This window comes from Pseudophryne corroboree, chromosome 9 (assembly GCF_028390025.1).
Source record: "Pseudophryne corroboree isolate aPseCor3 chromosome 9, aPseCor3.hap2, whole genome shotgun sequence".
Classification (NCBI taxonomy): Eukaryota; Metazoa; Chordata; class Amphibia; order Anura; family Myobatrachidae; genus Pseudophryne; species Pseudophryne corroboree.
This window is the reverse complement of record NC_086452.1, coordinates 471,852,316-471,865,534: the sequence shown is the minus strand read 5'-3', so window position 1 is coordinate 471,865,534 and position 13,219 is coordinate 471,852,316. Positions and strand designations below refer to the sequence as shown.

Here is a 13,219-nt window from a genome sequence, read left to right as displayed (position 1 = left end):
GGGACATAATGCGCCACCTCCTCCCAATTTATCTCATTTCTACATTCCTGCCCTCCAGCCGCTCCTCTACAGGTGCTGCCAGGGCCATGATGTGCTTCAGCCTTCATATGACGCTCTGGGGTCTATGGGGGTCATTCCGAGTTGATCGCTCGCTAGCAGTATTTAGCAGCCGTGCAAACGCATTGTCGCCGCCCACCGGGGAGTGTATTTTCGCTTTGCAGAAGTGCGAACACTTGTGCAGCAGAGCGCCTGCAAAATCATTTTGTGCAAAACAAGACCAGCCCTGAACTTACTCTTCGTGTGCGTTGATTCTAACGATGGAGGGACGGCTTTTGACGTCACACACCCGCCCAGCCACACCTGCGTTTTTCCCCGAAACGCCTGCGTTTTTCTAAGCACTCCCTAAAAACGGTTGGTTGACACCCAGAAACGCCCACTTCATGTCAACCTTCTTGCGTTGTGCCGTGCGACTGAAAGCTTTGCTAGAACCTGTGCAAAACCACAAAGGACTTTGTACCCGTACGTCGCGCGTGCGCATTGCGGTGCATACGCATGCGCAGATTAGCCATTTTTTTTTCACTGATCGCTGTGCGGCGAACAACGGCAGCTAGCGATCAACTCGGAATGACCCCCAATGTACTAAGCCGTGGAGAGAGATAAAGTAGCAGCCAACCAGCTCCCACAAAGCTTCATCTTACCCTTGTTCAGAACCTGTCGCTCTGACCTCAGCCTCATCCACACAGAACAGAATTTACTGATTCTCAATATAAAACACAGAAATAAACATTTAGGGGCAGATGTACTAAAGCCTTGGAGAGTGACAAAGCGGAGAGATAAACTACCAACCAATCAGCTCCTGTCGTTCCTGTCATTTTCTCAAACCCAGCCTGTAACGTGACAGTTAGGAGCTGATTGGCTGGTACTTTATCTCCGTCCACCTTTATATCTCTCCCAGGCTTAGTACATAGATCCCAGTCTGTGTGTGTTTTGTGGTGTTTCCCGTACCTGCCTCCCCACCCGTGTCTCTGTGTCACTGTCCCCCCCCCCCCCCCCCCCGGTTTTCCCAGGACGACCCGGAGGGAGAGGATGAGCCGATTGAGCCCTCACACTCCCTCAAGCTGGATTTCACGGATGATCCGAATTTCAAGACCAAGGTGAATTATTCCTACACGGCGGTGCAGATCCCCACCGACATCTACAAGGGCTGTGAGTATACAACACCCCAAATGCCCCGAGACTATGCTGCAGAACCCCCCAAAGAAGCAGGAACTATCGATTTATATGTGCTGTATAGCCGAGACACTTATAGCATTCAAAAACATCACCTGTACGCTGATTAAAATGCTGATTTCTCTGTGCTGCATGCAGCGTTCAGTCTCCCCAGGGGTATCAGTATAGGGTGTAATGTCACGTCTCATCCTGCAGGTGGCGCTGTCGCCTCTTTTATCTTTATTTTTGTAGAGTGAGGAATTCTGCATGTAACCAGCGGCAACAGGGGATTACCACACGCCACCATCCATTTAAATGATATATTGGCACACATTAAGGTTTCTTTTTTTCCCTTCTAATTAGCAGTACGAAAATCCAAGACGTTGATAATGATCTTTACCTATTAAATGTTAATGAGAGTAGGTGCAGCAGCAGATTGGGGAGATGGAGCCGTAGAGGACGATATAGAAAGGCTTCCTATGGATCTATAAGAGAGGCTGCGGGAAACCTATATGTGAGTGGGGGGGGGGAGGCAGTGAATAATGTTACTGAGCTGAGGTTCTGGAGAAGTGAAATAACGTTTCTCCGTCGCTAGAATAATTTACGGCGACTCGTTGCTCTTAGTCTCACGTGGCGCTGCAGCTGCCAACCAGTGGCATGCTGGGAGCTGTAGTTCGGCAGCAGCTGGAGGACCGCAGGCTCTCTGATTAATGGGGAGCTGTAGGAAGGGGCTGTGAAGGAACATTGTGGAGCGGTGTCTGCAGCTGGGGTCCCAGGGGTCTGCCCTGATCGGAGAACGAGACGTTCGGGGGTCTCTGACTGCGCTTTGCTGCTAACAAGCGATTTCACACTGTGCTAAGTGATCAGGGTGTTAGACGTCGAGGTGCTAAGTGCTCTGTGTGCTGGAAGCAGCTAACGAGCTGTTAGCGGGTGTAATTAATCACATGTAAGCAATTAGTTCAGGTTCATTCTGCGTCTGAAAGTATCCAGTCAACCTACCAAATGTGACCCCCCCAAATATCGCTCTCCCTTCCCCGGCTGCCCCCTCCTGAATGCTGTCGCTTTTCTCTCCCGGTCCTTGTCATTTCCTTTGAGCAATGATCCCTCCGCAGACCCCCGTTACTCTCTGCTGACCCCCCCAGTCACTCCCTGCTGACCCCTGTCCCCCCCCTGCTGTGACCCCTCTCTCCCCAGCCACGGTCATTCTCAATGAGCTCAACTGGACTGATGCCTTGGAAAACGTCTTCATCCAGAACCGCCAGGAGGACCCCACGTTGCTGTGGCAGGTGTTTGGCAGTGCCACCGGTGTGACCCGATATTACCCAGGTACAGTGCCGCGCTCAGCACAGGGGAGGAGGGTAGATAACGCCCCACCGCGGGGCTGAGTAGACCCTAACCGTGTCATCTGTCTACGCAGCCACCCCCTGGAGGGCACCCAGCAAGATCGACTTGTATGACGTGCGCAGGAGGCCGTGGTAAGTACAGCAGGAGGGTGTGCCCGTGTCATGCAGGACGATGAACGTTTACCATTGTAAGTGGCTGTCTCATGGTTATGTAGCTATGGGGCAGCTGCGCTCTAGTGTAGTATGAACCCCCTCCTCTCTCTCCCCCCTCTCTGTCTCTTTTCCTCTGTGTGCTTCGCTCTTTCCCTTTCTCTACCCCTCACTCTCTTTTCCCCCTCTCTCTCTCTCTCTCTCTCTCTCTCTCTCTCTCTCTCTCTCTCTCTCTCCCCCTCCGCTCCCCCCCCCCCCCTCTCTCTCCTTTCCCTCACCTCATTTCACGCATCATCACCACTGGAAACTGCCTAAAATAACACCACAGACACCTGGAAGCTCCGTGTGTGTGTGTGTGTGTGTGTGCGCGTGTGTGCGTGCAGTGATTGTGTGTGTGCGCGCGTGTGTGCGTGCAGTGATTGTGTGTGTGTGTGCGCGTGTGTGCTGTGATTGTGTGTTCTTAGGACCTCATTCAGTAAGGATTGCCATTTCTGTGATCAGATAGTCGCCGCCCAGATATTGCAGAAAAAACACCCATAGCAGGAATTGCGAATGCATGGTAATATGCGGCTGATGGTAAAACCATACGCAATTACCGGAACATCGAAGATTTTTCCTATCTGCGCCAGGCAACTTCATCCACAATTTTTGCTGAACAAGAGTCTGGAAGCGGTCATCGCTGATGTCAGAGGCTGGAAGCGGTCATCGCTGAAGTCAGAGGCTGGAAGCGGTCATCGCTGATGTCAGAGGCTGGAAGCGGTCATCGCTGATGTCAGAGGCTGGAAGCGGTCATCGCTGACGTCAGAGTCTGGAAGCGGTCATCGCTGATGTCAGAGGCTGGAAGCGGTCATCGCTCACGTCAGAGTCTGGAAGCGGTCATCGCTGATGTCAGAGGCTGGAAGCGGTCATCGCTGATGTCAGAGGCTGGAAGCGGTCATCGCTGACGTCAGAGTCTGGAAGCGGTCATCGCTGATGTCAGAGGCTGGAAGCGGTCATCGCTGACGTCAGAGTCTGGAAGCGGTCATCGCTGATGTCAGAGGCTGGAAGCGGTCATCGCTGATGTCAGAGGCTGGAAGCGGTCATCGCTGACGTCAGAGTCTGGAAGCGGTCATCGCTGATGTCAGAGTTTGGAAGCGGTCATCGCTGATGTCAGAGGCTGGAAGCGGTCATCGCTGACGTCAGAGTCTGGAAGCGGTCATCGCTGATGTCAGAGGCTGGAAGCGGTCATCGCTGATGTCAGAGGCTGGAAGCGGTCATCGCTGACGTCAGAGTCTGGAAGCGGTCATCGCTGATGTCAGAGGCTGGAAGCGGTCATCGCTGACGTCAGAGTCTGGAAGCGGTCATCGCTGATGTCAGAGGCTGGAAGCGGTCATCGCTGACGTCAGAGTCTGGAAGCGGTCATCGCTGATGTCAGAGGCTGGAAGCGGTCATCGCTGATGTCAGAGGCTGGAAGCGGTCATCGCTGACGTCAGAGTCTGGAAGCGGTCATCGCTGATGTCAGAGGCTGGAAGCGGTCATCGCTGACGTCAGAGTCTGGAAGCGGTCATCGCTGATGTCAGAGGCTGGAAGCGGTCATCGCTGACGTCAGAGTCTGGAAGCGGTCATCGCTGATGTCAGAGGCTGGAAGCGGTCATCGCTGACGTCAGAGTCTGGAAGCGGTCATCGCTGATGTCAGAGGCTGGAAGCGGTCATCGCTGATGTCAGAGGCTGGAAGCGGTCATCGCTGATGTCAGAGGCTGGAAGCGGTCATCGCTGATGTCAGAGGCTGGAAGCGGTCATCGCTGACGTCAGAGTCTGGAAGCGGTCATCGCTGACGTCAGAGGCTGGAAGCGGTCATCGCTGATGTCAGAGGCTGGAAGCGGTCATCGCTGAAGTCAGAGGCTGGAAGCGGTCATCGCTGATGTCAGAGGCTGGAAGCGGTCATCGCTGACGTCAGAGGCTGGAAGCGGTCATCGCTGACGTCAGAGGCTGGAAGCGCTCATCGCTGATGTCAGAGGCTGGAAGCGGTCATCGCTGATGTCAGAGGCTGGAAGCGGTCATCGCTGAAGTCAGAGGCTGGAAGCGGTCATCGCTGAAGTCAGAGGCTGGAAGCGGTCATCGCTGAAGTCAGAGGCTGGAATCGGTCATCGCTGACGTCAGAGGCTGGAATCGGTCATCGCTGACGTCAGAGGCTGGAATCGGTCATCGCTGACGTCAGAGGCTGGAATCGGTCATCGCTGACGTCAGAGGCTGGAAGCGGTCATCGTTGATGTCAGAGGCTGGAAGCGGTCATCGCCCTCCTTAAAAACGACTGGGCTCCTGCGTTTTTTCACACACACCCACAAACGCTGACTTCCTGTCAGTTAAACAGCGGCCTCATTGCGATCACAGTGTGTACGCATTTTCTGTCGCTATTTTTGCTAGCGCGTGCGCAGTTGTTCGATAATCGGCCGGATTGCAATTTGTAAATTTTGCAATCCTTACTGAATGAGGTCCTTAGTACAGACACATAATAATAATAATACTTAGTGGCGCTCGTTGGGAGGGTCATGGCAGCTCAGGCGCAGTCAGATGTATCACACATTAATGGTCTGATTTAGAGGTATACGCAGACAGGTCGCAATAGCGTCTTTATGCTAATACCGCGACCGATTCTCAGCCTATTGTGGCGTCCACTGGCAGCGGCGCTATTTCATCTCAGGGAACACTAAGGCGTGCCATCGTTCCATTATCGGTCGCAGCATGGACGACTGCAGCAGCCCTATGGCAGGCGTGGTTACGCTGTCTAATCACGGCCTCCTGCGTCAGGGTAACTGCGTCTAGTTGCGTTCCATGACACACCCGCGTCCGGCTAGCCACCCCCATTTCCTCCCAGGAATGCCCACTGAACATCTCTCTGCATTCCTCTCCATCTGCGCCATAGTGCGGTATGTGCCTCGGACACATGCGCGGAGTGAGAACATCGCCATGGCGTCCACTCTGATCACGCCCTGAGTGACCTGGCCTCGGTGAGTGCTCAGTGTGATTGGTATCCGTCCATAGCGCTGCACTCTGTGCGTGACACTGGAACCCTGCGGTCACCGTCAGGTTATTATCTCCTGAATGACAGTAATTAATGAAAGCCTCAGAGCCACTTATACGCCTGATGGCCGGACCTGGAGAGAGATGATTCGGGTAAATGCCGCAAACAAAACTTCCAGTCGTAACAAAGGAATAGGAGTACCACCGGTTTCTAGCCCGATGTGCGTCCTCCATCGTTATGTGGTTGTAATCAGGCCCCAAATGTTACTTTCTGAGAGATCCGATCCAATATTATTTATATGTAATATACCGTTCACTGCAACTAGTTTTGGGTGATAATACCGGCCGTGTCCACCATCTCTGGGTGATAATACCGGCCGTGTCCACCATCTCTGGGTGATAATACCGGCCGTGTCCACCATCTCTGGGTGATAACACCGGCCGTGTCCACCATCTCTGGGTGATAATACCGGCTGTCTCCGCCATCTCTGGGTGATAACACCGGCCGTCTCCGCCATCTCTGAGTGATAATACCGGCCGTGTCCACCATCTCTGGGTGATAATACCGGCCTTGTCCACCATCTCTGGGTGATAATACCGGCTGTGTCCACCATCTCTGGGTGATAATACCGGCCGTGTCCACCATCTCTGGGTGATAATACCGGCTGTGTCCACCATCTCGGGTGATAATACCGGCCGTGTCCACCATCTCTGGGTGATAATACCGGCCGTGTCCACTATCTCTGGGTGATAATACTGGCTGTCTCCGCCATCTCTGGGTGATAATACCGGCCGTGTCCACTATCTATGGGTGATAATACTGGCTGTTTCCGCCATCTCTGGGTGATAATACCGGCCGTGTCCACTATCTCTGGGTGATAATACCGGCCGTGTCCACCATCTCTGGGTGATAACACCGGCCGTGTCCACCATCTCTGGGTGATAACACCGGCCGTGTCCACCATCTCTGGGTGATAATACTGGCCGTGTCCACCATCTCTGGGTGATAATACCGGCCGTGTCCACTATCTCTGGGTGACAATACCGGCCGTGTCCACTATCTCTGGGTGATAATACTGGCTGTCTCCGCCATCTCTGGGTGATAACACCGGCCGTGTCCACTATCTCTGGGTGATAATACTGGCCGTGTCCACCATCTCTGGGTGATAATACCGGCTGTCCCCGCCATCTCTGGGTGATAACACCGGCCGTGTCCGCCATCTCTGGGTGATAATACCGGCCGTGTCCGCCATCTCTGGGTGATGATACCGGCCGTGTCCGCTATCTCTGTGTGATAATACCGGCCATGTCCACCATCTCTGGGTGATAATACCGGCCGTGTCCACCATCTCTGGGTGATAACACCGGCCGTGTCCGCCATCTCTGGGTGATAACACCGGCCGTGTCCGCCATCTCTGGGTGATAAAACCGGCCGTGTCCACCATCTCTGGGTGATAATACCGGCCGTGTCCACCATCTCTGGGTGATAATACCGGCCGTGTCCACCATCTCTGGGTGATAACACCGGCCGTGTCCACCATCTCTGGGTGATAACACCGGCCGTGTCCGCCATCTCTGGGTAATAACACCGGCCGTGTCCACCATCTCTGGGTGATAATACCGGCCGTGTCCACCATCTCTGGGTGATAATACCGGCCGTGTCCACTATCTCTGGGTGACAATACCGGCCGTGTCCACTATCTCTGGGTGATAATACTGGCTGTCTCCGCCATCTCTGGGTGATAACACCGGCCGTGTCCACTATCTCTGGGTGATAATACTGGCCGTGTCCACCATCTCTGGGTGATAATACCGGCTGTCCCCGCCATCTCTGGGTGATAACACCGGCCGTGTCCGCCATCTCTGGGTGATAATACCGGCCGTGTCCGCCATCTCTGGGTGATGATACCGGCCGTGTCCGCTATCTCTGTGTGATAATACCGGCCGTGTCCACCATCTCTGGGTGATAATACCGGCCGTGTCCACCATCTCTGGGTGATAACACCGGCCGTGTCCGCCATCTCTGGGTGATAACACCGGCCGTGTCCACCATCTCTGGGTGATAATACCGGCCGTGTCCACCATCTCTGGGTGATAATACCGGCCGTGTCCACCATCTCTGGGTGATAACACCGGTCGTGTCCACCATCTCTTTGTGATAACATCGGCCGTGTCCGCCATCTCTGGGTGATAAAACCGGCTGTGTCCGCCATCTCTGGGTGATAATACCGGCTGTCTCCGACATCTCTGGTTGATAATACCGGCCGTGTCCGCCATCTCTGGGTGATAATACCGGCCGTGTCCACTATCTCTGGGTGATAATACTGGCTGTCTCCGCCATCTCTGGGTGATAATACCGGCTGTCCCCGCCATCTCTGGGTGATAACACCGGCCGTATCCGCCATCTCTGGGTGATAATACCGGCCGTGTCCACTATCTCTGGGTGATAATACCGGCCGTGTCCACTATCTCTGGGTGATAATACCGGCCGTGTCCGCCATCTCTGGGTGATAATACCGGCCGTGTCCACTATCTCTAGGTGATAATACTGGCTGTGTATGTTTCCATGTCATTAATACTGTGACCGGACGGTGCCGTACGAAAGCCCTCACCTCTTTCGCGTCTCGTCCCCAGTACACAGAATGGATGTTTAGGTCACACGGGACCTGGCCACATAGGGGATTCCCGCTTACCGTCAGTAACCGCCTATTACTGACTCCACCCACTGCACAGTGGGCGGGTTTACGCTGCCACCACCAAACTCCTAAACTGCCGTGGCGTTTGGAACCACGGTTCTGCTCTGTATACGTCGACACGCCGCCTTACCACACCTGTGTGGTGTTGACGAATCCCCAAACGTTGCTTTCCCAAGGTAGCAGGCCGAAGGCGGAGCTTGGAGATGCTGGTTACACCCTGGGCAGGAGGAGAACGGGGCTAGGTTTCGCCTAGTCCTGCAGGTCACAAGATGAAGCGGTCGTCTTGAGGCAGATGATGTTTAATGCTAAATACAGCCTTCAGAAAGGCTCAGCAATACAGCAGATGTTACAGCAGAATGAAACTGGTATAATACACTCAGAAGCTCACAGGCCTCCTCTTTTTATACAGTTATACCACAATGCATCTCAGTGGGTAGTTTCCCCCTGAGTCCTTTCCATCCAATCAGGATAACTTACAAAATATAAATTACATTTTAAAAGGATATAAGTGCATGAAGCAATTTCCTCCTTCCTGTCACACACAAAGTTTGGTGTCATCTTAAACTCCATCCTTTACCACCTGGCAGTTTAACATTCACTATTTATCACATAACTTCAAAATACGGTTTGTATTTGATTTCCCAAACAAATGGTATTCCTTCCTGCATCTACCATTCAGGATTCGTATATCAATGAAACCAGCTACATAAATAAATACAGGTCTCCATACCCTTACCATTCCCCATACCACTGTATATATGTAATAAGGAAATCCCCCCGTGATTAACTTCGTTCTCTAAAGAACTCACACTCCCAGCCTTTACCTGCCGCGCACTGTCCAACATCAAAAAGGTATTGTCATTCACACCTCTGCTAGCAGAGGCAATTAGCATGCCATTTCCTAGTCACAGAAGATAGGAGATCCTTATTCAGACAGATATAGTAAGTGCATTTTCCCTTTAAAATACAGGTGACCACATCTTAACTATCCTATAACTGTGCACAGAGCACTACATATGACATGTTAAAACACATCATTAAACATATTTTTAAACAGTCCGGGCCCAGCGCTGTAAGTACGTTTAATGGTGATGCCAAGCGCCTATTGTCCTCCTAATGGCGCCGGGCACTAGGGGTTAACTCCTTCAGTGCCACGGCCGCCATTGTCCAGGTGGCCACCAGGGCTGTCCGCCCACAAATAACATTAGCGTTCTTACTGATAAGGTGGTAGTCTTAGTGGCGCAATTAATGGACCATGCTTGTACTACTACAAGACCTGTCCTGACCTTTAATCTGTATCACAGACCTTATAATATCCCCTGACATGTATCTGTACATTAATGCTTTCTGTGTTGGTTACTGTCTATGATCTGTGTTTCTCAGGTACATCCAAGGCGCTTCCTCCCCCAAGGACATGGTGATAATAGTGGATGTGTAAGTAGGCGGTCAGTGTGTATTTTGTGTCACGTGTCCATCTCTAGACTTGTATGTGGTTACAGTGTGGCTGTAGTAGTATGTAGCTATGGTGCAGCTGTGCTATAGTGCAGTATGTAGCTATGGTGCAGCTGTGCTGTACTGCAGTATGTAGCTATGGTGCATCTGTGCTGTAGTGCAGTATGTAGCTATGGTGCAGCTGTGCTGTAGTGCAGTATGTAGCTATGGTGCAGCTGTGCTGTAGTGCAGTATGTAGCTATGGTGCATCTGTGCTTTAGTGTAGTATGTAGCTGTGGTTCAGCTGTGCTGTAGTGCAGTATGTAGCTTTGGTGCTGTAGTGCAGTATGTAGCTGTGGTGCAGTATGTAGCTGTAGTGCAGTATGTAGCTATGGTGCAGCTGTGCTATAGTGCAGTATGTAGCTATGGTGCAGCTGTGCTGTACTGCAGTATGTAGCTATGGTGCATCTGTGCTGTAGTGCAGTATGTAGCTATGGTGCAGCTGTGCTGTAGTGCAGTATGTAGCTATGGTGCAGCTGTGCTGTAGTGCAGTATGTAGCTATGGTGCATCTATGCTTTAGTGTAGTATGTAGCTGTGGTTCAGCTGTGCTGTAGTGCAGTATGTAGCTTTGGTGCTGTAGTGCAGTATGTAGCTGTGGTGCAGTATGTAGCTGTAGTGCAGTATGTAGCTATGGTGCAGCTGTGCTATAGTGCAGTATGTAGCTATGGTGCAGTTGTGCTGTACTGCAGTATGTAGCTATGGTGCATCTGTGCTGTAGTGCAGTATGTAGCTATGGTGCAGCTGTGCTGTAGTGCAGTATGTAGCTATGGTGCAGCTGTGCTGTAGTGCAGTATGTAGCTATGGTGCATCTGTGCTTTAGTGTAGTATGTAGCTGTGGTTCAGCTGTGCTGTAGTGCAGTATGTAGCTTTGGTGCTGTAGTGCAGTATGTAGCTGTGGTGCAGTATGTAGCTGTAGTGCAGTATGTAGCTATGGTGCATCTGTGCTGTAGTGCAGTATGTAGCTATGGTGCAGCTGTGCTGTAGTGCAGTATGTAGCTATGGTGCATCTGTGCTTTAGTGTAGTATGTAGCTGTAGTTCAGCTGTGCTGTAGTGCAGTATGTAGCTTTGGTGCTGCAGTGCAGTATGTAGCTATGGTGCAGCTGTAGTGCAGTATGTAGCTGTGGTGCAGTATGTAGCTGTAGTGCAGTATGTAGCTATGGTGCAGCTGTGCTGTAGTGCAGTATGTAGCTATGGTGCAGCTGTGCTTTAGTGTAGTATGTAGCTGTGGTTCAGCTGTGCTGTAGTGCAGTATGTAGCTTTGGTGCTGTAGTGCAGTATGTAGCTATGGTGCAGCTGTAGTGCAGTATGTAGCTGTGGTGCAGTATGTAGCTGTAGTGCAGTATGTAGCTATGGTGCAGCTGTAGTGCAGTATGTAGCTATGGTGCAGCTGTGCTGTAGTGTAGTATGTAGCTATGGTGCAGCTGTGCTGTAGTGCAGTGTGTAGCTATGGTACAGCTGTGCTGTAGTGCAGTATGTAGCTCTGATGCAGCTGTGCTGAAGTGCAGTATGTAGCTATGGTGCAGCTGTGCTGTAGTGCAGTATGTAGCTATGGTGCAGCTGTGCTATAGTGCAGTGTGTAGCTATGGTGCAGCTGTAGTGCAGTATGTAGCTATGGTGCAGCTGTGCTGTAATGCAGTATGAAGCTATGGTGCAGCTGTGCTGTAGTGTAGCTGTAGCTATGGTGCAGCTGTGCTGTAGTGTAGATGTAGCTATGGTGCAGCTGAGCTGTAGTCCAGTATGTAGCTATGGTGCATCTGTGCTGTAGTGTAGTATGTAGCCGTGGTGCAGCTGTGCTGTAGTGTAGTATGTAGCTGTGGTGCAGCTGTGATGTAGTGCAGTGTGTAGCTATGGCGCAGCTTGCTGTAGTGTAGATGTAGCTATGGTGCAGCTGTGCTGTAGTGCAGTATGTAGCTATGGTGCAGCTGAGCTGTAGTCCAGTATGTAGCTATGGTGCATCTGTGCTGTAGTGTAGTATGTAGCTGTGGTGCAGCTGTGCTGTAGTGTAGTATGTAGCTATGGTGCAGCTGTGCTGTATTGCAGTATGTAGCTGTGGTGCAGCTGTGCTGTAGTGCAGTATGTAGCTTTGGTGCTGTAGTGCAGTATGTAGCTATGGTGCAGCTGTAGTGCAGTATGTAGCTGTGGTGCAGCTGTAGTGCAGTATGTAGCTATGGTGCAGCTGTAGTGCAGTATGTAGCTATAGTGCAGCTGTGCAGTGTGTAGCTATGGTACAGCTGTGCTGTAGTGCAGTATGTAGCTCTGATGCAGCTGTGCTGAAGTGCAGTATGTAGCTATGGTGCAGCTGTTCTGTAGTGTAGTATGTAGCTGTGGTGCAGCTGTGCTGTAGTGCAGTATGTAGCTATGGTGCAGCTGTGCTGTATTGCAGTATGTAGCTATGGTGCAGCTGTGCTGTAGTGCAGTGTGTAGCTATGGTGCAGCTGTGCTGTAATGCAGTATGTAGCTATGGTGCAGCTGTGCTGTAGTGTAGATGTAGCTATGGTGCAGCTGTGCTGTAGTCCAGTATGTAGCTATGGTGCATCTGTGCTGTAGTGCATTGTGTAGCTATGGCGCAGCTTGCTGTAGTGCAGTATGTAGCTATGGTGCAACTGTGCTGTATTGCAGTATGTAGCTGTGGTGCCGCTGTGCTGTAGTGCAGTATGTAGCTGTGGTGCAGCTGTGCTGTAGTGTAGTATGTAGCTAGGGTGTAGCTGTGCTGTAGTGCAGTATGTAGCTATGGTGCAGCTGTGCTGTAGTGTAATATGTTGCTATGGTGCAGCTGTGCTGTAGTGTAGTATGTAGCTATGGTGCAGCTGTGCTGTAGTGTAGTATGTAGCTATGGTGCAGCTGTGCTGTAGTGTAATATGTTGCTATGGTGCAGCTGTGCTGTAGTGCAGTGTGTAGCTGTGGTGCAGCTGTGCTGTAGTGTTGTATGTAGCTATGGTACAGCTGTGCTGTAGTGTAGTATGTAGTGCAGTATGTAGCTATGGTGCAGCTGTGCTGTAGTGTAATATGTTGCTATGGTGCAGCTGTGCTGTAGTGTAGTATGTAGCTATGGTGCAGCTGTGCTGTAGTGTAGTATGTAGCTATGGTGCAGCTGTGCTGTAGTGTAATATGTTGCTATGGTGCAGCTGTGCTGTAGTGCAGTGTGTAGCTGTGGTGCAGCTGTGCTGTAGTGTTGTATGTAGCTATGGTGCAGCTGTGCTGTAGTGTAATATGTTGCTATGGTGCAGCTGTGCTGTAGTACAGTATGTAGCTATGGTGCAGCTGTGCTGTAGTGCAGTATGTAGCTATGGTGCAGCTGAGCTGTAGTGTAGTATGTAGCCGTGGTGCA

The 13,219-nt window shown here is 51.6% G+C and overlaps 1 protein-coding gene across 2 annotated transcripts in view; it reads left to right on the top strand.

The window, feature by feature from the left end:
- CACNA2D2 (calcium voltage-gated channel auxiliary subunit alpha2delta 2) overlaps positions 1 to 13,219 on the top strand; it is a 423,565-nt gene that overhangs the window by 266,412 nt on the left and 143,934 nt on the right. For both annotated transcript variants that reach the window (XM_063941375.1, XM_063941374.1), the window contains exons 6-9: positions 1,068 to 1,206; positions 2,404 to 2,535; positions 2,627 to 2,684; positions 9,782 to 9,832. In XM_063941375.1, coding sequence (XP_063797445.1) covers positions 1,068 to 1,206; positions 2,404 to 2,535; positions 2,627 to 2,684; positions 9,782 to 9,832 — 380 coding nt within the window. The remainder of the gene's footprint in view (positions 1 to 1,067; positions 1,207 to 2,403; positions 2,536 to 2,626; positions 2,685 to 9,781; positions 9,833 to 13,219) is intronic.